This window comes from Anopheles ziemanni, chromosome 2, assembly GCF_943734765.1.
Source record: "Anopheles ziemanni chromosome 2, idAnoZiCoDA_A2_x.2, whole genome shotgun sequence".
NCBI lineage: Eukaryota > Metazoa > Arthropoda > Insecta > Diptera > Culicidae > Anopheles > Anopheles ziemanni.
The window spans coordinates 82,356,814-82,383,155 of NC_080705.1; the positions used below are offsets into that span (position 1 = coordinate 82,356,814).

General features: G+C 43.5%; 1 protein-coding gene across 1 annotated transcript in view; it reads right to left on the reverse strand.

Annotated features, from left to right (window-relative positions):
- Nucleotides 1–1,621: 1,621 nt before the first annotated feature.
- Nucleotides 1,622–26,342, reverse strand: part of LOC131282601 (poly(rC)-binding protein 3) — a 58,395-nt gene continuing 33,674 nt past the window's right edge. The window contains exons 3-11 of the mRNA XM_058312107.1: nucleotides 22,653–22,709; nucleotides 18,796–18,912; nucleotides 18,552–18,648; nucleotides 18,296–18,459; nucleotides 10,642–10,761; nucleotides 9,413–9,544; nucleotides 6,252–6,345; nucleotides 5,839–6,115; nucleotides 1,622–2,126 (exon numbers count right to left, since the gene is read on the reverse strand). Coding sequence (XP_058168090.1) covers nucleotides 1,625–2,126; nucleotides 5,839–6,115; nucleotides 6,252–6,345; nucleotides 9,413–9,544; nucleotides 10,642–10,761; nucleotides 18,296–18,459; nucleotides 18,552–18,648; nucleotides 18,796–18,912; nucleotides 22,653–22,709 — 1,560 coding nt within the window. The 3' untranslated portion in view covers nucleotides 1,622–1,624. The remainder of the gene's footprint in view (nucleotides 2,127–5,838; nucleotides 6,116–6,251; nucleotides 6,346–9,412; nucleotides 9,545–10,641; nucleotides 10,762–18,295; nucleotides 18,460–18,551; nucleotides 18,649–18,795; nucleotides 18,913–22,652; nucleotides 22,710–26,342) is intronic.

Below are 26,342 nucleotides of genomic sequence, written 5' to 3' on the forward strand. Positions count from 1 at the left end.
CGCCAGCCAGCCAGTCAGCCAAATCTCAGCTCAAAAAGGAGTATTTGGAGGATGCTCCGCGGATACTATTTTAAGCCTTTTGCGGCGATGCTGCATCTATGGCAAATAAACGATGAAAAAAAAGCGCACGATAGCAAGTTTGCAGATGGTTTAAAATTAATCCATCCAAAGTCACAGCTCCACCCAGCCTGGCCCAGTAGAACCCAGAACCCTGGGTCTGTAGACGGCCGTCTCGGTTCTATTCCTATCCGCACATTGTCGCGTGATGGTGTTTTTTTTTCGTTCCTTCGCTTGCGTTTTCTCACCTTCAAAGCACGCGAGAGCGGGTTCCATCCTTGCGCTACCATTTCTTGTTAGTTTTTCCCGCGTATGTTCCCGTGTTGCCAACGGCAGCAGAGAACCTGCACCGTTCCGAGTCAACGATATGTCTGGTGTGTGTGTGTATGATCTATCTGCACGTACTGTGCTCGCAGGAAAAGGAGCGCATAAAATGGCGCAAGGGTGCGACCGTGCGTTCCCGAGTTTTTTTCTTTTGCGACGAAAATATAAACACTACACAGGACAGGACGAATCGGAAAAACCAGCGCGGAACCGAATTGGAAGCGAGAACCAAACCGAACATACTTAAAAAAGACGTAAAGATCCTGCGCAGCCAACTGCGAGAGAGTATTGGTAGGAGAAAGTTTCTTTAAAATCCTTATCGAATAAATGTTTAAAAATAAAACCCCCTTCATCGTCATCATCATCATCGTCGTCAGCCTGATCGGCATCTAAGTGCTAGCGACGTTCGCATGTCTGCACAATTAAGTTCTATTTCCGGCTGGAGTTTTCCACCTTACCCCCCCCCCCCCCCCCCCCCCCCCCCGTCCGCAAGAGTTTTTCTCCTTTCGCTATCCTATTTATGGCAGGCCGGAGGAAGGTTCGAAGCAGTTGGTAAAGCCCATCGCGATAGCGACGCTGGATGTTGGCCAACATCGGCGTGGACCACAATTAAAAATGGTGGAAGAAATTGTGGTAGCTTGGACCTTTTCCTTATCGAAACAGAAAAAAAATGTACGGGATACCCGATCCCGGATGTCCGGAGCGCTATTTCGAGGGTGTACGATTTATTTCCGGTGAATAAAAACGTAGGATCCGAATAATTCGTATGTCGCGTTTTTTGCGTCCCCATTCCTTTGGATGACCTTTTCTTTCTGACCTCACACGTTGGTGTCATTCCCTGCACGGTTTCTTAAAACTTAATTAGAAAATGAAAATTAAAATAAATCCTTCCGGTTTATAAAGTGTACAGTTTGAATATTGTAACACACGCACACACACGCGAGGCTTCCGGTGCGGTTTTGTCACGTGCACTCGAATCTCGGTGGTGGGTGTTGGGTGTCACTGCTGGAAAAATCTCGGGTGGTGTGCGACCCACCTCCTTCCGCTATACTCCTCTGCCTTAACTGTCTTACTTGTCTACTTGCTGTTTCACACACTTGTGTTCTCAATCATGTGTCTGTTTCTTCTTTCCTCTTCGCATTTTCACCCACCGTTGAGTGACCTCAGAGTGCCCTTTCCTTTCCAGCCCGCTGCCGGGTTGGGTCTGCCCTGCCCCCGGGGTCGTCCCCACGAACACACCCGCTTAGTACGGGTTGAACTTGTTGCGCTCGCTCTTCTTACTGCTGTCGCCGTTAATGGTGTTGTTGGCGTTCGGCGAGCGCATACGCGTCGTCTTGGGCCGATTGACGCCGGTCGTCTGGATCGGCGCGACTGCCGCGGCCCCGCTGGACAGATTGCCGAGCAGATCGGTCAGACTGCCGAGGGCGGACAGGCTGCTGAGCGCATTCAGCGTCCCCGGCTTGGACAGTAGCTGTGCCAGCGGGATGGCCGAGGCCAGCGGGTTCGAGGCCGCGGCGGCGGCGGCAGCGGCAGCAGCGACCGCGCTCGTCCCGGTCGCGCCCGCCCCGGGCACGCCCGAGTTGGCGGCGGCCGCCGCGGCTGCCGAAGCTGCCGCCGCCACCGTGGCCGCCGCCGACGGCGGCACGATACCGGCCGTGGCCGGCTGCGCGCCGCCCACCTGCGCCGTGGCGGCGGCCGCTGCCGCGCCGGCTTCGTCGCCTAAATTCGCCTTCTGAAGTTCGACGCTGTGGGAGGATAAGGAGGAAGTTTGTTAGGTTTGAGAAGAGAGAGATAGAGAGAGAGAGTGAGAGAGAAAGAGTAGAAAGAGAGAGAGAGAGAGATTCGTGTAAAGGATATTCATAGGCGGGCGGGCGGACGGACGGACGGACGGACGGAAGGATCGTTGAGTAGCATTTGCAGAAACACGGAAACAGAGAGTGAAAAGGGGTATGTTTAAGAGGGGGTGGGTTGGTGGTGGTTCGTTTTGAGTGTGCGTGTGTGTGTGTGTGTGTGCGGGGGGGGTTAGAAGGTATAAAAGAGAAAAAAGAGACAGAGACAGGCAGGTAAGGCGACTGAGAACAAAATGGTGTAGTGTAAAGGAAGGCCAGGACACGTGCACTCGGTTTTGGTTTGGTTTTCTTTTTTTTTTCCTCGTGGATGGTTTGGTTGGGGGAAATTCACCGGTGGCATGAGTTTAGTACATTGTTTTACACAACATTACAGTGGATGAACGTTGACGGCACGGCTTTACACACGGTCTCGCACGGAGGTTAGTAACATTCAGCGGAACAACATACCATCGGGAAGTGGGAGGCGGACGGATACGGCATTCAGCAAACCGGTGTATGAGTGTGTGTGTGAGGGGGGGAAAGGAAAATCGTGGGGCTCCCCGATAATATGTGTGTGTTGGCCCAAGGGAGGAGTCCGAGATCGGAATGGGAAGGACACGAACTTTACCACCAATCACCGACGTCACGTGGTGGAAATTATTCAGATTTTAGGAAATTCACCATGAAGTGGAAATGGGAAGGACGAATAGGTTAGCAGTTATTTTACAACAATAATACACGGGAACCACAAGAACACACTCATGAATACCAATTTTACACAGCTTCTCGGATCGTGTGGCTCGACTGCTTTTGGGAGGGGGGGGGGGGGGGGGGCGGGCGAAATGAGATTCACGATGGACGATATTAAATGTTTCAACCCAGTTTTCCACCAATCCTGGCGCAGCTGCGAGGAAAGCCGGGAATAATGAAACCGTTCATTATTGATGGCAACCATTATTGCTCAACAATATGCGGAGAGTATAAGGCATAAGGCGTTAATTGTAATATGCAATATGCATACGATGCGAACGGTTGTGAAGCTGGCAAACGAAAACATCAAAAATGGCACACATATTTCACCACCTGCAGGGGGGTGGATGTATGGCGCCGGTTTATTAATTATTGTTTCTATTGAAATCGAAATATCAATAACCTCCATGCGCATAACAGGGCTTCAAGCCAAAACAAAGCTGTAAACAACGACAAGCTTTCGATTGATTGTTTCCTTTCAAAATGGAATCAAACCAATGCTCTACATTCACTGTCATTTTGCAATTAAATCGTGAAAAAAGGTATGCTTCACATTTACGCGATATTAACACGTTCCGTACCGCGTCACCCAAATATGGGTGACAGCAGTTTTAGTACAAAAAAGTTTTCGACCCATAAATAAATGAAAATGCAACATAAAAATTATTATAATATTTTATATAAATTTTTGGGAAGCTAAGTTTTTGCTTGGCCTTCGAAAACAATCGGTTTAACAAATATTATAAACAAATTGTAATTTGAATAATTGTACTAAAAATTGTGCTAAAACGCTTGGTACGGAACGTGTTAAAGTGCGTAATACGTAATAGCGAATGATGTTAAACGTTGATAGAAATTATTAAACCCACGCCATTAGGTGTTAATTATAGTTCTTAGAACTTTTTTTCAAATGTAATTCTGTATTCATCTCCATAATTGCATCCTGTTTTGTTTTAGTTTATTTGTTAGCTGTTCTTCTTACTTTAATTAAATTTATTGAATTGATTGTTTATGCTACTGTGGCTTTTATTAATCTTGATTTATGAACTGTAGAGATACCATGAACAAAATAAATCAAGTACATATTTTAAAACCTGATTACATACTTAGAGCGAAAAATTTAATTCTGAAGTTATATATATATTTTTTTTTCAAATTTGTTTTCTGAAGTTTCAAGCTTTTCCAAATCAAAAGGCCTTGATATTGTTTTTGTTCTTCAATTTTAGATTTTCTCTTTTAAATCTGTATGGACAATCGCCAGGATGTTGCTTGCTAAACAGCATAAACGTATTTATTTCCCATCAAAACGTTTTGTAAAAAATATATACCGTGTTCAAATGAAATTGCCATAAAAAGTAGCCTTTTTCTGCCGGCCTCAAAAAATTGCGCGAGCACATATTTTTCACTAACCGTAAATGACACTTTTCCATCAATCTTCATTCCCAATACCGGCCCCAGCTTCACTAATGAAGCCTTTTTCCACCACCTTTAGCCATAGATTTCCATTCGCGTGGAACGATCGAGGGCGCCGGGGGGGGGGGACGAGGGCAACGGCAAGTTAAAGTTAGTAAAGGTGCTTGGGTGGTAATAATGATGATGGGAAAACCGGATAATGGCGGTGGACGTGGTGGGTGTCGTTCCCAATTTGGATTGGAAAACAAAGGGCTGAAGCATTCGCTGGAGGGTTGTAGACGGCGGCCAGGATTGCGGTTTCGGATCAGGGGACGTACAGGTTTGGTGTGTGTATGTGTGTATGTGTGTGCAGACTTTCTCTCTCGCGGTAATGGGGCTCGGACGGACGGACGGATGGATGGTGGGCGGACAGGTGGGCGGACAAGGTGGGACATCACAAACAGCGCGATGTGTCTCACAGGCAGGCAGGAAACGAATGGAGGAGGGTAGTCAACCAAAACCAGTGCTGTACACCACCGGAGGTTAGAACGGGAACAACCAAAAAACTAAAGCACACGCAACCTAATACAAGATGTATCACCAAGGAAATGGACACAAATCACGGACGGAGGAAGGATGATTTCCAGCAGCAGCAGCAGCAGCAGCAACGGCAACAACAGCAGCAGCAGCAGCAGCGGTCATAAGGAAAAGGGATGTCAAACGCGCGCGCTCACACATACACACACACACAAACGCGCGCGCCTTCTGATGGATCGATCTTAATCGGAAGGAAGTGATAGGTTGCTTCAAGGTTCTGGGAGAAGGACAAGAGTGTTTCGCGTCGGTTAATGGAGTAACACATATGGTAATAAGAGTATGGCGGGGTGGTTGTAGTGGTGGTGGTGGTGGTGGTGGTGATGAGAAGTCGTCGTACGTCGTCTTTACATTCGTGGCAAACGTTAAACAATCAAATCAAAAACCCAAAGGGACAGGATAGCATGGGAAAATAATCGAAACGAACGAGGCGAAACCAAGGGATCCTTCAACTGTATCCTAAAGTTGTAAAGAGGACGTGTAGCAACATGTTTCCTAGAGAGCCGTCGGAGGTGGACAGAGGCAACGGGGTGTCTATCGCGGAGGGATCTCAGACCGACGGGAGTGTTCGTTAACACGATGTAAGTAACAAAACACACACAAGAAAGAGCGGGGAAGAGAATCGTAGCGAAGAAACTTAGTGATAGTTCGTAGTGTTTAGTTGCAACCAAAAACACGGACCGAAGCGAAAATGGTCCCGTGGTAAGGTTTCTAATGCTCTCCGACCCGATCCGGGGTCAAGGGCTTTCGATGGAGAAGATGTGTTTGCATCCCCGCCGGAAATCATCGAGTAGAACCCGCAAATACTTGTATATATTCGGAAGATATATGCGTAAAGAGTATAAAACGAGTAAACATAGCGCACAAATCGAATCGAGAGCGGGCCACCTACCTCATGTTGATCAGATACTGGGCGAGCGCCACCGAGTCCGGATTGCCGGTGATCGTGATCGTCCGGTCCGTGTTGCCGCTGTCGCGCTCCTCGCAGTTGGAAATGCGTATCATGGCGCCGGAGATCTGGCGGATCTCGGCGATCTTGGTGCCGCCCTTGCCGATGATGCAGCCTATCAGGTCGTTTGGCACGGTCATTTCATGGGATTGCGATTGAACTGGGGCTACGTTGCGGTTGTTGTTGGTTCGCAGTTGAGAACCGGCCAATGCGGCGAGAGCTGCGTGGGGTATATATTGGAGGGCATTAGGTTTAGTGCTGACGGGCTGCTGTTGGAGGTTCGGGTACGCGGACGGAGCGCGGTCGATCGGAAAGTCGGTTCCGCTCCAAGCTGTGCGAAACGGGTAAATACTTACCAGTTGGGTTGAGTCCACCGGTGTTGGAGGGAATCGCGCCAGCCAGTCCAAGGGCGGCCAGTCCGGCGAGTGGATTCTTGGCGATTCCCGACACCTACAAAGAAGAAGAAGAAGAAGAAGAAGGGGGAAAGAAAAAGAGAATTTGAGAAAAAGGAAAAGACATTAGTCAGCGATCCAATGGTGGACACACTACACTATAAGTAATAAGCCATCTGGATCAAATGATTAAAAATAGTTAACTTTAGTTCTGTGCTAATGGGTTATTCCCTTTACATGGGAAAAATGTTTCGAAAATAATAAAAATATAGTACCTATACTTTGTTATCGTATATACAGAGGAAAACTACCAGCAACCAACATGCTCCGATAAAATTGCCAACTACATAACAAGAGGCGGAAAATCAATTTGATGATTTCCGTAACACTGTTTGCCATTTGAAAACAGGTTCAATTAACCTCAATAACATGCATACAAAAGCAAACGAACGGGATTGAATTAGAGTATCTAAGTTTATATCCAACACGAATGTTTACTAACTCATCTGCTCAACAAATTTGAGGATTTCCACTTGGTTCCACCAATTAGCATGAGGCTTTGATAGATAGCCTCAGCTGTACAGCTGTAGCAATCATGCTAGGGATACGAAATGAGGACAATGGCAATATGCTGAGTTGTTTTATAACCAAGCGAGGCTTATGTCTACCCAAAATACCGCAAATGAGCGATATGGAAACACCGGAACAAACGCTCAAAAACTGGCGCGAGGAAAATTAGCTTCACTTGTGTCGGTAAACATCGTATCATAGTGGATTGTTTAAATGGATTTTGAACGGATGTGTTGCGATCAATCGCGTTTGCAAAACAAACATCGTCGCACAATAATTATAATCCAATAACAGTATGTTCCATAAAAAAAAATGCGAAAATCGATACCTTAGATTCAATTTTGTTTTTTCATTGAAAATGTGAAAAGAAATTATAATTTTAGTTAGAGAATCGTTTTTTGAGCCTTTAATGATTAGATTACTAAATAGGTCCACCATTTTTCTCGATCACCTTCCTTTGCAGCATACCTTTTGAATGGAGTGCAACAATGCAACAATGAGTTATTTAAAGTTGTCAGGGATCCTACAATGGGGCGTGAACGTTCACAAGTACACAGGTTCATATGTCCATATTGTTCAATCCAAAGGATTCATTTCCAGGCTGTTGGGAGGTCAAATGTAATTGCCCAAAATTCCATGTTTTTCTTAAGCCACGCTTGCGTCCTTTTTTAGGTTCGTCACGATGCCTTGTACTATTAGAAAATGACGTGATTTTGTGCTCCAAAGTAGGTTTTCCTCTAAGGCAGACCGTGGTCCTTCAGAATGTTCATATTAACCTTAGTATTAAATTTTAATCCAGTTTCGATAAATGCTGGAGCCATTTTCAAGCTATTGGGTGCAACTATCTAAAATCTACGACTCCGGTCGAATGTTTGGTTGTAAACTTGATTTTCAGGTTCTCTGGAACATCCTCAATCTTCTTCGGAGATAAAAACCTGTCTCTACAGGATCGACGATGAACATTTTTTCATCAGAGAATACGATGACGGTATTCTTTTATTTTAATGTTGACTCCAAACGTTTCGAGAACTCCGTAGCCGTAATTGTTTGATCCGAGCGTTTGATCAAGGAGTGATCGTTGGATACGATAAACAATAGCCAGATGACATCCCGCAATCGGTACAATTTATTTTACGTGCTTTTGGGCGAGGAGTAAACTAGTTACTATCTCCTATGCGAACATTTTTCTCCACTTTTTTACTTGATAACCACTGTTTTGATGACATCTTGTCAAAGTATACTACCAGATGATTACACGGTAAAAATAATGTTCAAAGCTACCCGGAAAAAAGCATTGTAAACTTTCGCATTTTTTTATGGAACATACTGTACTTTTTCCTTTGATTGTATAATTACTCACTGGAGAGATTCGTTGGCGTTAGTGTAAAACTACCTTAAATTAAATTATGCACTAAAAAATGGAAAGGGATTTTACAATATGTTGACACGAACGCTTAGGACTTATCGACTATAAACATCGGTTTTGATTTCTCTGTCCTTCCCAAGCCTTTACTATTACATACAGTTTTCAAAACAAATATTGCAACAATAGTGATACATGAAATACATTTCATAAATACAATCTTCTACAAAATACCATAAAAACCGGTGTAAAACTCTATGTAAGAGCATGCCAATGTTGGATGGTTGGGGTTCATGGTTAAGCAACAGCTACACATTACTAAAAAGGACACAATGTACAAAAAGGAGCATTCCCCGCGTTTCCGCGACATGGATGCGAGTTGGGTGGAGCCAAGGGACACGATCTGTTTTCCACTTGGGGTGGGGGCGCATTTTCCGAACGTTCTTGCGAAGGGTTGTTAGTTGATGGACTTTTGCAGGATTCTCAGGATTTGATTTCGAGCCTCGGAAGACAAACGGGATGGGGGTGGGGTAAGCTACTGCTAATCTAACTCTAGTAGTTAGATGAAATGACGACAGGAGAAAATGTACACACGATATGTGGAACTTTGTTGCAACACCAACTTTTACCATAAGCCTTTGGCTTTCGTTTCTTTTTTTGGGAATTGAAGCCACACCAGCTTTAGATGAGTGGTTAATGTAGAGAGATGTTTGTTTTAAAGGGAAACTTTCTTTTTCTCTCGCTCTAAAAAGCCCCACTGCCGCACCAGAACATCGCCTCGGGAAGTATGTACACACACAGACACAGGAAGGTGGAAGGATGTCATTCGGAAAAGCGCAAGTATACAGGGAGCATCAGCTTCGGATTTATGATTTCGTTACACCATTGGGGATCGTGGCAAGGAACTCGCAAGGGTTGATCTCGAAGGGATGATTGCAGCGGATTAATTTCTAAGGGGGACATTCGTATAACAAAGGGGGTGGGGGTGTTTACTCTGCTCTAAGCCATCATTCCACGGGGAAGTGTTATCCTGGGGCATGGAAACTTGGACCGCGGTTGGACGGGTGGAAAAACAGAAGGAGTGTTTCCGCGGTGGGAAGGCTTGGGGGGACGGGAGTGGGCGGCTTTGCGTGGGTAGTTGGAAAGTTACTGCCAGGCAAACTCAGCACCAATCAAAAACGATTAAACTCACATCAGGTATCGGTTGTAGATGATGTGGAGGTATCGCTCCCTGTAGATGTGTTCCTTTTAGTAATGGATCGGCTAAACCGGAGATGCCCGCATGCAAGCCACCGGAAATGGCTAGTGGAAATACTGTGCAGGTCTAAACGAACGATTGTATGAGATAGTTATGTAGCGACGGAGAAAGAGAGAGAGAGAGAGAGAGAAAGATAGACAGAGAAAGAGATAGAGAGATACAAAAAATACGGTAGAACGACATAGCGGACGTGGTGCGCCATTAAGGATCGGTTGATCGGGAGGAGAGATTTGAGCGAGTGTGGGACTTCGTATTCGCTGCGTATTTTAGAGCGATGTGACGCAGAATTATTTTATTTAAAAAAACATCATTTCAGAGCAACATTTGCGCTCCCGCCGAGAATTGTGCGGATAGTTAATATTAAAAACGAAAAAGTATAGAGATAAAACTGGGCGAGAGTTAAAACGGACATACAAGATGACACAAACACACAGAAAAAAGATACTGTAATACGGAGTTACGGAAGGGAAGCATTCGAAACGTGTAACACCATCGGAATTTCGGGGACACTTGGACAACGAGGGTGTGTTGGGGAGTGTGGTCAATGGGTGTAAGGATGAGTTTCGTTTCATATCGGTAGCCTTGAAGAGCAAAATTAAAGAAGTAAAAACAAGTCAGCACAACGGAGACACGTACAAAACACAACAGAGGGTACTTGAGTAAGAGTAAAATATGTGTATGTATTATTGTTTGCAAATGCAGCTTGAACGAACGCCTCAAGTGATTTCATTAGCGGTGACTAATCGGTACAGTTGAAAAGATGGAAAAGCAGGCCATGAGGAGCCCGTAAAAGCAGGCGTAGGCGGCATCAAACTGATAGCAAAAACAAACAAAACAAAACAGAACGAAACGGTAACACAATAGAAGTAGCGGTTTGTTGTATGTAGCGGTACTAAATTTCGATACAGTTTGGATATAGGGCTAAATATCTAAGGAAAATTATATTTCCCCACCGAAAGGCGGACCCGCGGGGGGTAAGAGGTCCCTCCCGGTATGAAACGGTATTTGGGGGTGGGAAATGTGGAGCCTTGTTTTTTTTTAGCAAGGACTCTTAGAACAAGTGCAGACAGAGTGTCGAGATGCGATTTTTTTTTCTCTCCGTTTCTCCCACAAACAAATCCACCCCGCTCGGAACGTAAAGGAAAGCGCGGCTGCATACATACCTCTTGCGCTGGAACGGCGTAGTTACCCTGGATGGTGTACGCCTGGCCGTTGGCCACTATGACCGGGCCGTTCACCTGTGGCTTGGGCCGGTACGGGATTGTGGCTCCCTTCGGTGGTGACTGGAAGTAGGAGAAGAGCGGAAGAAGAGAGTGCATTCGTTAGGAAGTTCGTATAAGCGAGGGCGAATGTAATGTGCTTTCGGGAAACCGGGTGGCCACGGCAGGATCGTACGGAAGTGCACGGGTTCGAGATTGTAACCGGCCGGTTCGTTGCGGTGACCACGTTCATTAGAATGTAGCTCAACTGACCATTTTCACTGCGTTTGCTTTTCTATTGTTAGAAAGGGCCTATTGTCAATCGAGGTTGCTGGCCGGCCACCCAATCAATAAACTTTGGATTTGTGAAAGGACGAACGCCCATTCAATCATATCTGGGAGACAATAGGAAAATCGTAATTAAATGAAAGTAGAACTTTGCTATGGCAAAGTGAAAGATACCATTTAAAATGTCAACTGTCACAGGTTGTGTCATTCATTGGACGTACATTGGGTTTTATAAACATTAATGGCCCAGTTGAGAAGCTTTACAAAAGAGCTTTCAAAAGTGATAAACTATTACTTTAAAATTGATTGATTGAATTATTATTTGTTGAAAACCACTTTTTTTAAATCCTCTTATTAGACGTTGGTTTTTATTGTTATTGGAGCTCAGAAATTCTTTCCGTCAATTCGCGTTCGGCAGGATAATTCCTTTCGGAAAAACCGAACCTTGCATGCACTGACTTCTTTCGGGTACGTTCTGGAAATCTTGTGTTAAAGTGGCGATTTGTTTATTTTTTGTTACATTAGTTGAACATGTCTTGTTCGTTACTCTCCGTTGCACAATAGCGAAAGTGAATTCAATTTAATCAATTGTGATTTAAATTTAAAAGTGAAAGTAATCAAATAACTTCACAACATTTGGAGATTTTGTAGAATTTTACACATTTTTCTTTACATTAAAATTTTTTTTATGTAATAGACTGTAACTAGGTAGTATTGGCCAATTTCCGATGCCGTTGCATTAGCTAATTTGCAAACACTGAATTCTACGATGTTTCACACTTTTGGGACATCGTACATGCAATTACCAAAAATTACTTTATATAGAAATATCACAATTCGCCTGTATTGTATAATAGGAAAACATATGGATCATTTTAAAAAATTGTAAAGTTCATCCTTCCAACCACGACATTTCCAGTTGGAAATATTCGTTAGTCAATTTAAAGGCTTGTTTGCGCAGTGAAATAAACCACTTTTAAGGTGATCTTAACATCAATTTCGATTTTAATTACATATGCTCGACGGTACAGCTGTTGGTGGTTTAATTATTTTCAAATCAAATATGTGCCTGATGTGAATCGTATGTTCGTAGAACGGGGTTTTCACTAACTTTTCGCTCTGCAAAATCGATAAAATTTATGACGTAAAAATATGCCCCATCCCCCTGCACATCCCCTCCACCCTTCATCCGCCCGGTGTGTGGCATTTAGTGAACCACAAGCGTGTTGAACCACTTTCAGAGCGAGGGCCATGCAACCGCAACATTAATCAACTATTATTGGCAACTCCTGCGCGCAGTAGCGGCAACATGTGTGATGCTAATTAATAATTGACATCGATACGGAATTCACTTATCCCGTCCGCCAAGAGTGCCAATCAATCGACCGGTCGTCCGTAAGCGTTTGGTTGAGTAGAGATTTATTGAAAAAAAAAAAATTTCATAAAGTCTTACGTTAAACCAGGGCAAATCTCGGGCTAGGTATGCACTATGGCGTTAGCCTGAAGCGGTCGTATGGTTCCACCTGGATGGCTGTGGGGACTGTGAGTGTGCTTGTCGAACGCTCCGAACTCAGGAAAGAGGTCACCGGTAACAATTCCAATTTTTTCCCACTTTTCCCTCCCCGCTACTTGCTGCCAGCGGACACCTGCTGACCGGTGTTAAATTTAGTGATTAATTATTCACCGGTTTCATTAGACTGCTGGGATAAAGAAAGGACCGACCCACACAACTCCACACACTTCCCCCTTATAGTGGTCGTAAAACGCGTCCTGTGATTTTTGCTCCTATTAATTAATGTCGTTCCGTTTTCACCTTCCGTATGAAATGAAACCGCTAGGTGCCGAAAGCAGGCCGACCAGCCGGACGAAGTCATCGCGTTACGTCCACATGTTTGCCCCATTTTGGCCAACGGCCACCACTGTGTGTGCTGCTGTCGCTGCCTGTATTAGAGGTCCTGCTCCCGAAAAATGTCCGTCAGTGCAGTGAAACCTTGTGATTTGAATGCTTCCGGTGAAGCAACAAAACGTACGTCGAGCACCATCTGCTGGGCGTCATTTGTCGTCATCACTGCACAGTGGTACAGCTTCTCGGACAAAAGGCAGATTAAAAACATTTATTTATTGGGTTACAACCAGTGGCGGATTTAGTGCACGGTTGTCTCAAGCTACCGAGGCCCAAGGTCACAAGATTTATATACGGAACTGAATTTATATACCGGTAGGAAGAAAATGTTTTATAGTCAATCAATTGGAAACAAGCATGTATTTGCAATAAAACAACAAGGTTTTGGAATATTGTAAGCATAAGCACATGTTACTAGTTTCATCTATCTCACATGTCTTTTCGACATATCCTGTTAGATGCTGCCATACATTTGAAAACGTTTGAATTCGTTATTCGTTCTAATCCAAAGTACGTGTCAAATCAAGTATTTCAAACATTTTTTATTTAATCTCAAATGTGGGCAGTATAATTACATTATTTTTTCATTGTTTAATTAATTACAATTGATATACAAAATTGATAAAATCAAACATCAGTCCGGCACAAAACTTATTGATTGCAGGTAAAAAGTAATCGGTACGAATTTGTCAAAAAAATATATAAATAAGACGAAAATTAATTATTTTTTCCTGCTTAACCCAGGAGTGTAAACGCACGACTGGTTACAAGATACATAATGTAAAAATTTATGATCATCCAACCATTCGCTACAAATGTAAATATGTCCCTTAAGTCAACAATTATTTCAATTTTTCTTTTCCAATCATGCAAACATAATTGAACCTTTATTAGTTAGTAACTAAATACGTCGGCTAAATCAAATTAATTATCGGTAGTTTCTCTTGCAAACAATAATCCCAATCTGCCCTATTGTGCAGTAGCGAGAGATGAAACCAACCCTGGCGGACTTTTCCCAGGCCAAGAGCAATGGTTGCCTGGTGGAACGCGGTAGAATTTAATTATGACGTATTTTTCTACTGTTCTAAGCGACCATTGGAGCTGGAAAAAGCGACCCACGTGGAACAGGTAGAATGGAATAGGAAATTGTGGGGCGCGCACGAGTATGTTTGTGTGTGTATGCAACAGCTGCAAACCACATTAAAGGATGGAAAACCAGGACCCCAGTGTGGGGAGGGCCTGATGGTGGTGATGTTGTACCAAACTCGGCAGAGTGTGGCCAAAAGCTTTCTAATCTGTAAATTGAAATATTTTACTGTGTTTCGGAATGTTCCGTCACACCAGACGGTGGGGTGTAGTGAGCATGTGTTAAGCTATGCTATATAGAAACCACAAAAAACATGAAGAGAAACACAGACACACACACAAAATAGGGCAAAGAGTAGTGTTCTCCACCGACAGGGAATAATGGCTCTGCGGTGACAAATTCATAAGTGCGACACCTGTAATATATGAATAATTCACGAAATGTGTGGTTTGTTCACCCGCTCCACGAACGTTTCTTCGCAACGAGGTCGTATCGCTGCATAATACCCGGCGGATATTATTGGTTTAGCTAACGTGGCACACATAAATGATCTGTCAATTAGAGAATCCGGAATTTTGAGCATTACATTACGCTGGCTGTCCGCTGGAGATTAGACCGCAACCGCACAGGCCAATTTGATTTCAGCCAGGGCTTAGTTGAGGTTTTAAATAACGTGTAAATGACAATTGAAATTAAATTCAGTTTTTATCTATTTTTATCATTCCTGGATATTAGTGGAAACATCAAAAACATGGCGATGGATAATTTTCGGCTTCGGGTTTGTTGCGTCGAATAAAATATTGCAATGTGTGCTTTCAATACACATTTATTTACCGAAAACATTTCCTCGACACGATTCAGACAATTGCTGGAAATGTGTTAAAAAATGCCGCTGGTGCGATGTCGGAACCGCGTTGTTGTGTGTTTCTGATCTTTACGAGCGATCACACAAAATATTTGAAGAGAAAAAAAGTTAATAGCTATCTCGTCCAAACGCAGGCCACCAAAATCCCTTAATCCCATTCGTTATTAAAACTTCATAATAAGCCAGCAGCAATGAAATGGGATAATGAATGGTGCTATTCGACCGGCAGAGCGCGTGCATTACTCCTAATTGCCAGGTGGAGAATCGAGCAGGACGTGTTTTTTTCTCTTGCTTTGGTAAAGGAAAAACAAGCCAACGAACACGGGCGGCTAAAGCGGGAAAATCCTAGATGATTTTTTTATGCCGTGTCAAGCCAAATTTTGCAACATTTTTATCACGGCGCGGGTCATCGGAGGCTCGCGATTGAACGCAGGGAGGGCGAGGACAAAGAATGGCGGGGGAAAAAATACCGATTAGTTTTTCGTTAGCGTTCGGTTGTCCGCGGCGGCGAAGCGGTGGGCTGGAAAAACTTTGCCGCGCTTTGTTGGTTCCGGGTATGCTAGCAACGACGGCTCCGTCGGAAAATCCATCGTTACATTATTAATTATCTTCCTCAGCGCGGGAACGGCTCGAGCTGAATCGTTGGGTATTTTTTTCTCCTCCTCGCTGACACGCAAAAGATCGGTGAAAAGTTTTCCCCGAAAGCGCTGCTGCCCGCTAGATGAGGTAGCAAAAGTACCGGAGCGGATTGCTCCACCAAGAATAGCCGAGCTGTTTTCGTAGAAGTAGTGGCAAACCGGAGTCCCACCGGCACAGCATCATCCACGGCAAAGCTCGGAAATAATCGTACCGCACCATTCGAAATTACTTCATTAAATAAATTGCGAATTAACACTAAGCGGATTACTGCTTTTTCATTTGCTCACACAAACATCACTGCTTTTCTTCCTTCGCACATCCACAAGGAACAGACGATGATGGAGGGCACCACCATCCACACTCTTGGTTTGGTTGTTCCTTAAAATTCCCAACGAATCCAGGCGTAAGAAACCCGGGTGGCCGCATTGTAAAAGAAAGTGCGATTCAAGATGGATTCCATCGCGAAAGCATCTGACGATATTGGATCCCCACCCACCCAAGACTGACGATATTTTGGAGCGGGTGGAGAGATTCACCCGGTGTTCGCTCGCAAGACCCCACAGGAAACAATTTCTATCAAATTCGCAGTTCATTTTTCGACCACTTTTATGGTTTCCTCTTGTTTGCCAGTCTTTCCCTCCGCGGGCAGTGGAGGAAAACTTATCGCACCTCCCGCACCTTGGAGAGTTTATTGTTCAAAAATGAAAGTTCCGGCCGTGAACTGTGGTAGCGAATCGGCCAGAGTAGTCATTTGTATTAGCAGCCAAACGCGACGAGCTACCGAGTTAGCGAACTCAGCCATGCCAAAAGAAAGGCAAACTGATCGACTCAAGGCAATGTTTCCATAGGCTCGTTAATATTTTCAAAAAGCGCTAGAGAATTTATATTTATAAGTTATGGTACCGATTCTATTAGTTATAAACACTAGAATAAAAATAGGAATTGAATTTAATATCCCAAAAATGGCCGAATATTCTTTAAAAAACTGACTTAACTTTAAAAAATAATAATATAAAATAGTCAAAATTAAATGCTATATCTAAAAACGCTACAGTATTCTATTATGGACTTGAAAAATCTTCAAAACTGACTAAGCTATAGCGTGTTAAAGAGTGATTGAAAAGATCCTTAAAAAGCATTAGGGCAAGATTGGAAACCAATGTATTGTAGCTAAAATTTAATCAAATTTCATAGTTCACAGTCCTGCCTAGTTGAGAAAAGGGCTCAAAAAACAAACAAAGTGCGACAAAAAACTTTGGTAAAGCAGTACAAATTCCATCCGCTTGCCCGAGTCAGGCTCGGGCAAAACTGTGCAGGGGTTAATATTTTTTCGAATCAAGCCTGTATCCTACAAACTCCGAAATGCTTCGTTCTATCTAACGCAGATCACTCCTTTCACTTGCAGTGTATTCTATAGCAGATTGTTAGTCTGGTTGGTACTGATTCGGGGAAAAACATATACGACAAAAATAGATTACAGGAAATCGCCAGTGCCAGAAAAAACAATTTCACTTGCAGCGTGAAAGTGCGTTTTAAAAACTGGTTAGCAAATAACATTTCCTAGAGATGCAGCGATGTGATTTGAAAAGATGCACCGTTATAGTCGGTTAAATCATCATGTAATGAAAGGGGGCATCACGCAAGAGAGGAGGAGGCTTCACGTTCGCGTTTGTCACGCGAATTTATTGTTATAGTTCACAGACTGACCAGCGGCATTTGTACGGGACGCCCGGGACCCAGTCGCAAGACGAATGGGCTGACATTAGGGTTTAGGGCACGGGCACATACGATCCAAATGCCACCACCAGCATCGCGGCACCAACTGTCGCGAAATGTTGCACCGGACCGAAATCGGTCACCATCACACGAGGGATGCACAATGACCGCATGCTAGAATCCCAAAATTGGCAAGGGCACTTAATTAGAATGGTGCGTATGGAAAATGTCATGTCATTAAGGCGCACGAAAGGTATGTGGATGTTAATGTCAACTTAACTACGGTTAGATAGATGATTAAGCTCATCGCACCAATGTATGCTACATTGTAGGGGAATAAATTTGATTCCATGTTAACTGATGAACTTTGTCTTCGCCAATCGTTCGTAGAACCGGCTCGATCTATCTTTAAATCCTGATTTATTCGGTGTGCCTTTTGATAATCATTTCATTAGGTTACCATTTCATGAAAAAGATGACCTGCTCTATTACAACATTAAATTTTTTTTTCAGTAAACGGTTGACGCTACAGACAGTCCGCGGTGTGTTGAAAATATCAACAAAACAAAGTGTTGCAAATAACAACAAAATTGTATAAATAATCCAAGGATGAAAGGGTTTATAAAAAATATGTTATCACATTTGTAATTATTATTAAAAAAAAATCCACGAATGATTTTCTTCTAAACTGACCAAATAAACGTACAGCAGTAGAATAAAGAAACAGAAAATGGAAAACAACCGAAGATAACCCGTAGAAGCTTGGTTGTTTCAGCTTCTTCCCAACAAGCGGTAAGTGAATGTTGTAAAATATTTAAAATTGTAGTAAAATACATTGTAAGTAAAAACACGTTTTTCAAATGCTTGTTCACACCCCGGGCATCTTCTGGGGTTTTTGAAGTTTGCTTAAGATAATTTATTTAATAAAGTAACTTATTTGGTAAAATTAAACATTGTAATTTCAAGGGGAAGTTTTTAGTCGATTTTAGCAAGACTGTCCATTTTTATCAAGGTCGATTCATATCTCTATTTAAGTAGGATCGTTGTTATATTTGAAGGTATTGATAGATTTGTTACCATTTTTAGTGAGTCTCATAATAGTGGCACTGAGTAAACTTACCTCCAGCATAACGCAGCATATGTGATAGATGCACTGCGTAATCGCTTCGGCCGAACCGCTCAACGTGACGGCGCGTTCCGTCGAATTTGGCAACATTTCGCTTGCAACTTGTATCGAGCAGCCGGTGATTTCTCGGATTTCCTTGATTTTCGAGCCACCCTTGCCTGAAAAAAAAATTGGAATCGGAATTGGGGACGAGAAAGATGAAATGGATTCGAATTTCGCCTTTCCGAGGGCAACAAGAACATCCACTTACCGATCAGAGAGCCGCACTGACTAGCTGGGACGATCAAGCGGATTGGAATTTGTGTTTTACCCTGTGCATTTGTATTGTCTTGAAACTGTGAACACCACTGCAATCGAGAAAGCGATAAGAAACTTTTTGGTTAATAAACACGTCAACAGGACGTCGGGTTGTCAACGCCAAGGCGGCGCACGGGGGAGTGTATTGCGGGGGGACAGGGGTTTGTTTTTTTTCAAAATGAACATCTCATATTTACCTCCTCGAACTTCTTCGTGATTAGTGTAAAGGCTTTGTAGATCGCACTTCTGGACCCGGACACCGTCACGATTCGCTCCGGGCACGAGCAGTCTGATATGTTGATTTTTGCACCGGACTGAAAAGGAGCGTGGGAAGAGATGAAAAGACAGCACAAAAAAGTGTGATAAAAAATTAGAAAACTTTATTTAATTATGAACGCTTAAAGTGCAAAGATGGTGGCGGTGGTGTGTCGTGTGTTGGGCCCCCCGACCGGGTTGGTCTCGGAAGAGAAAAAAATGCCTAGGGCATCGCGTGACGTAACGCAGAGAGCGAGAGAAGGAAAGCCCGGCGAAAACTCTAAACAAATTTCGGAACGACAAAACTTTATGATTTGGCAATGTTTTTTGTTCTTTTTTTGCTTACGGCCAGGCGACTCGACGGAAACGACAAAATAGCATCCGAGTGGTCGATTTTGTGCCACAAAAAAAAAAATACGGAGTAAAGGAGCATCGAACGAGAAAGTGAACGAAAAATTCTCCCCCGAAAAACTGGAAAGAATTAAACTTCAGCGAACACACTCACTTCGGTGGTCGCTCGATGCCGGAAGTATCCCGGCAGCAAATCACATGCGGGGGCATATCAAAAAAAAAAAAGAAGGCCAAAAGTTTTCCCCGGGCTCCACTGAGTGGGTCGGATGTTGGACACTAACGGCGCGCAGCGCCGGAAGCGCCGGCGGATGTTTATATTCCGGGTGGAAAAAAAAAAACGTGAGCGTGGGGCCATTCGCTTTCGCGCTGGCCTTCACGCCCGATGGACGCGAGAATCAACCGCTTTGCACCCGATTTGTGTGTAATGGTTGTGCGGCACATAATTTATAAAAGATTTCCGCCTTAATTCGGAGCGCCGTTTCTTTGAAAGGCAGCGTCGTGTTGAGCTGCGACCATTTGCCCGAGCGAAGAACTTTACGCCGGCAGGACATTCCGAAACGATAAGAGCTAATCTAGGTGATTGAAAAGAAAAATAAAGCTTTGTTTATTGCTTGGCAGATTATTGAATAGATAGAATGCTCTTAAAGGTCGAACGATTCATCTTGTTATGCGATTACTAATGTTTTATTGCAATATCGTTTTCTTGTGAAAATCTCCATATTTTTGATTATTGTGTTCAAGTGTTAATAGTTTAAATGCAATGAAACACTTCGATCATCTAACGAAGTTTTGTTACTTTGCTATCCTCTGTTCGTCTTAACGTAAAATATTTCTTAAAGTAACTTTTTCTTAAGGAAAAAAGTATCCCTTTTTCTTAAGCGAAAAGACCAAACTTATAAAACTTATTCTAAATTAATTTATATACGTTCGCAATATATTTTGTGAATTGATGCGGGCTGTGGAAAATTCATTCAACTCTCCCTGTTAAGGCGGACAGATCTAATTTTGCAGCCATACGAAACGTCCTTTAAGCCATCGGCTCGAGGTTGATCGATTGCATTTCTATCAACGATTCTGATTGGGAATGTGAAGCGTTTACAATAGGTTTCCGTTGCAACTTAACAATCGCGAGAAGTTGCATCATAAGTCTCGATGGATGCAAGGACCGGTGAAACTAGCAGCGGAATCTTTTACCTGTTGGGGTATGTTCCTGTTCGTCGTGAAGGATCAGCGTATTTATTCATTTCTTCGTCGACGGTGGAGAAAGCCAGCTTCGTTAACGAAAGGATATGAAAGGTAACAACAACGACCGTACGAATCGTACAACGATTTTAATAACGTTTTCCCGAACGAACGCGCACCGTGCCGGAGAGGAAGGAAGGAAAATTCTACCCAACGAATGGTGTGGCACAACAAGGTGGGACAGGCAGGGAGACATTGTGAACGAACCGCGTAGATGATTGGGGGATGGTGTGGCACGGATTGGCTCTGGCTGCTTGGAGAGAAACCAGGAATTTCGATAATGGGATTATTTCATTCCCCATCCTTGCCACAGCCTTCGCCGGTTTTCCGTCTCCGAGGTGCCTTCGACGGGAAACCTCGAAGACTGAAACCATATTAGCGTTCTCTGGGGACCCGGAGGGGGGGGGGGGGGGGGGGGGGCGACCCGGGCAAGATGTAACAATAAACCGAAGCGGAAATAGATATTCTCTTCCCTGGGAAGCTTTTGTCTACCTTCGGCTTCGGCGAGCATTAGTACGTATCGTATTCCTGCTTGGTTGGCTTCTGCACGCTTCCACACCATTTGCACTCTCCTCGACACCCCGCCGCTCTCTTTCTAAGTCAAATCCTTCCGCAGTGTGGCCAGTAGTTATCGATCGGGTGAAAATCAACCTCCATTCGGCATCTTCGGAATGGCAAACACGATTGCAAATGAGCTTAACGATCGGTGTGAGCCATCCCGGGGTGCCGCAGCTTCTTGGCGCAAAGGAAACACAATATAACCTACCAGACGGAGAGGAACCAAATGGAAGACCTTTTGACTCGTGCTAGGGAAGTGCAAAACAAACCAAAAAAAAAAAACAGAAAAAGAAAGTTACGAAGTTCGCTCGCAGTAGCGCACGCGGGTCCTAATGATACTACTTTACGATTGCTGACAACGGGTGCAAATTATGAAGCCACTAATTAGGTCCAAACGCAAGTCGCTACCCCGGGGTGGAACCTTTCTGCAGTTCCATTTTACTGACGTGCCATAAGTTGGTGGGGTTGTTGAACGGGAAAGCTGGAGGGTTCGGTCATTCGTTCGCTCCCGATGTTATCGGGTGGATGGTAGAAGAAATTTCAATTTGTAAGCTTCTTAGCTTTTGCAAGCAATGAGTGTAGTAGTGTATTTTAAAATAAACCAACTTCTGCTTGTTAATAGTTTACATGCTCAGCTGGCAACACGAAAACATTCTCTTTGTAGGTATCATAAGTTTTAAACATAGTTTGTCGGTGGAAGGAAACATTAGTTGACCACATCACAAGCAAAGAACCGCAACCACTAAGGTTGGCAGGACAACTTAACGAAGTGTCATTAAATATATTCCTCAGGAAACAAACGAATGAAAACTCATTTGTTTAATGTAAACTAAATTGAATATTATAGCATGCCTTACGTAGAGAAATTTGTTACTCAACCAGAGCACTGCAGGCGTCTTTGAAAGCGTGATTTGGAATGAATTTGGCAGACAATCAAACCCTTCGGCTTCGGGGGCGGAACACAGAAGCTTTACAAAAAGCAATACCTCCCCCCACGCAAATGGAAACAATGTAGTCTGTTGTTGCTGTCTTGTTGTTCCACCCTACGCCGGTTGGCTAAATAAAAATAAAATCTCAGGTACACGAAAGCGAACAAATCTTTACACGATCGCGAAGGAAAAACACTCCCCGTGGAAAACTTGGGCAAACAAGCAACCTTCGAAAACGTGACAGATGGCATAGGAGCACGTTTATTGGATCATGCCCTTGAATGCGTTTTCTGAAAGCAGAAATCGACGACGCAGCAGCACGATGTGGAGTGAAGAACCACCTCCCACTTTTCTACCTAAATCTCCTTCAGCACTCTTAGCGAAAAGGAATGGTGGAGAAGGGAGGCGGGGTGGGGGGGTGGGGGGGGGGGGGGGTTCGGGGGGAAAATCTATTCCATCGGAAAGTAGCAAAACCTCCCCACTCTAAAGGACTGAAATTTCCAGAATCGAAGGAAAAAACCAGCACACAAAACCAAAGTAAATCAACTTTGGACAGAAACAATCGCACGGGGCAAGAAAAATGGAGTGTTTTGTGTGTTTTATGCGAGAGTGTGTTTCTGTGTGTATGTGAGTGTATTTGTGTGTTTGCAACTGGAGAGGAAAAATCAACTTGTTTTTCCTTCCCATTGCATCGGTTTTAAGCTGCCTGCCGAACTTACCTCTTCTCTGAACCGCTTGACGATTTCTCCCTTTTTTCCGATGATGCTGCCGACCTCCTGCGAAGAGGGAGATAGAGAGAGAGAGAGAGAGAGAGAGAGAGAGAGAGAGAGAGAGATGGTGGAAAGAAAACATTAGTTTAACAATCTTACAACCTGCCGCACGTGTTTGTCTTACAGGTGATTTGAGCACTTCGTTTTTGAAGCGGTTACAAGCGGCGCCGAAGAAAGGAAAACTTTTACCATACAGTTACATTTTCCAACTCTTAGGTAGCTTTACGAACTGATCGAAAATGTACAGATCTGCCCAACTGTACGGCGAGCATGGGGGAGCGTTCTCCCGATGGTAATTATGATCGAACGAACATGGGACCCGGAAGAGGATTAACTGGCGGCGTCCGAAAGCATAGGCATGCCGTTTGCAGAGGACTCGTGGTGGCTTTGGCACGAACAACTTAATTACCCACATGTTGCATATGGCGCCTCGCATGATTAATTATCTTCCCCATTTCTACCACCTCCCTCCGTCCTTCGGGGTGGCCCCACTGGAACATTGCTCTACCACTCCACGCAGCGTACAAGTACACTAAAACTAGCAAAAAGGTACGTTCGAGCTTTTTCGTGTTAATTTTTGCATCTCGCCGTTTTTACCCACTTCGGGCGTGATGCGACCCCCGGACCGGACCCGATCCGGTGGGAAACAAGAATGTTACCGACAGCCGGGAAAATGCGAAGTTCATCATTAAGTTATAAGCCAACGGTAACCCTCTCCTCTACCACCTCCACCACCTACGGGGCCGAATGTGACAATAAATCATCCCTCGATTAATATTTAATTCGTGTAAGTTATGGTGCGCGCGTAAAATCGCTTAAAAACGGAAATAATTGATTTCCAGCCGTTTTGAGCAACGTTGTGTGCTAATTAAGATTTATGTTGTTTAAAATGGCGGTAATTATCGTGTGAATGTGAACAGTAATGTTACTATGATTTAAGTACAAAGCAACTAAACCAATAAAAGTTACCTTTTTTATTTTATGAGAGTAATGGGACAGGTGTTGCCGATCAAATTTGCCTCAAAAGCGGGCGATTTTGTCTCTGAAGCATTTTGTTTTGAAATAGTTACTCGAATTTTGTCTCTAACTCATCTGACTTTGTCTCTAAACCATCTTGGTTTGTCTCAAGCCGAAAACCAGGGAATAAACAAATGAATTGTGGTTATGCTACATTTTAAAACTTCAAGAACAAGAAACACTTTATATTTGTATGCTTTAAAGTTATTCTTACGTATTTTTGAATTATTTTCCGTATTATTTTTCTATGTGCATGCGTACGTATATCAACTAAGAAGGGAACAGTGTAGTGTTTATCTCGATGGCATAAATGTACTAACTGAGATCAACCAATGTCACTCAACAGCTAACCACAATGCTGCCATCTTAGTGGACATACGTATAGATGCACGTATAAAAAGTATAAGTCAAATTGGTCAATAAGAATAATTTTAAAGCATACAAGAGTATAAATGTTTTTGGTATCTGAAATTTTAAAATGTAGCATAACCACAAATACTTTGTTTACCCTGTTTTTCGGCTGGAGACAAACCTAGATGGAGGTAAAGTCCAATGGGTTAGAGACAAAGTCAGATGAGTTAGAGGCAAAATTCGATGAGTTATTTCAATACCAGATGCTTTAGAGACAACAGTTGATGAGCCATTTCAATCATCGGTGAGCTAGAGCTGAACATAGGTGACAAACCCTGTATTTTCATTGCACACGATTATAAAGGGCACGGTAAACGAAGCGTAATCGCTGGTCTCTCGTGTAGCGTCGATATTCAGGCCAAGCGTCATCTTTGCTTTGTTTATGTTTTGCAATTTGGTAAAAATGTCAACTTTTCTTGAAGCTACTGCTATTATTTTGTTGTTTATAGTTAACAATACAAAAACCACGCTAAATTATCATAGAAATTTGATAAATAGTCACGGATGAATGAACTATTGATTCGTTTGTTTACGTACTGACAAGATTACGCATGCGATTATAGGGTAGGTGAGCCAAAATTCTTTTTGACAGATGGACCAGCAGAATGACACGATTACGCTAGCGATTACGCTTCGTTTCCCGTCCCCTTAAGAAAGCAAGAACGCATCCTTCAAGCATGCATGTGCCCTTCCTCAAGTGCATAAATCTTGCGAAGAGTTATAAATGGACTTGCACCTGTCGACTGATGCAACTCTTGCTTCCTTCGCATACTTTCGTGCATGCGATCGTTTGATAGTGTGCCACAATGTGACTGTCTGTCTTGGCAGGGACAGTGCTTTCCGCTCGGTTTGATGGGAAAAATAGATTCTGCTTGCCCGGTTGATGTGTGCGGCGTGTGGTCAGGAAGTGTGCCCGATTGATCAAACTGTAAAGGCAGGCATCACTTCCGCCTAAGCAATTGCAATGGTCCATCGGTCTTCGGTGCACAGCATCGAAATTGATTTAAAGTCGTTGAGTAAAAAATTATGTCACGGAAAAAAAATGTCAGAAAGAAGCATAAATCGTCGTTTAAATGCAGCCTCCTCCAGAAATCGATCGTTGCCTCGAAAATGTCTAACGGTGGAATAATTACTGTGGTGGCCGAGGATTATTTATTCATCCCATTGCCTTCATTAGGTAACACGCTTTGATGAACAGCTAAAAAAAGATTGGCAGTAATCTACTTAATTTGTTTTTAGTCATCTCATCTGATTTAAATTAACCTGAAATTTTGCGTCTACCTTTACTTCTACCTTTAAGCTGTTCCACAACAGCACCTACCAAAACGGACTCCCCTCGTGCCAAGATGAACTATTAATATAAAAATGCCAAGCAAAACTGTGAACACGATGTAACTTTTTCCCCCGATACACACACACACACAGAATGATGTTTCGTCTCTAAATCGTTTCGGAAAGCGGATAAAAAAACCGTCAAACAAGTACATGAACGAAAAGTAAAGTAAAAAAAAACACCTCCACGGAACTCGCGCGCAAGTAAAACTTTCCGAAACGCGAACCCCACCGACCAGACCAGACAAGGTCGGGGACAGGTTTGGCTTTTATCTCCGGTTATTTAATTTTCAGTTATGCAAATGCTCATGTTTATTTAATGTTTTCCCTTTTATCCAGCCGTATCCGCTTGTTTGAGTCCTTCACCGGTACCGAGAACTGAAGCCGGCCGCCTCCAGATATCCCCCCGGCCCGAACGACCTTCCAATCCTGTCCTAATTCTCTGTCGTTCGATTTCGTCTTCAACGCCGTACGAACGAAGAAAAAAAAACACAAAAAACCATTTTTTTTGGGGGTCCGGATTTCCGCCCAAAGGACGGTGCAAGAAGAGTGGGTGGAAAATTTCTTCTTGCGTTCCCGTGACACAAAAAAGTGTTCACCGGAATTGGCTATTTTCCGCCCGTAAATGTTGTTTTCTTCCATTACTTACAGGTCGTTCGACACTCGGAGGAGCTTGTATTCATAAATTTCCTGATTCTTTTAACGAAATTCAGGGAAAAACGGAATTATGTTTGTTGATGGGAATGTGGTTTTTAAAGCAAAAGAAAGAGGAAAGTAGTTTACATAAAGCGTCCTAGATTATTGCTATTGAAAGTAAGCAAATCGATGGGGTATTTAAAGTTATGTTTGGTTATAACTCACGACTAAATTAGAGCCCGC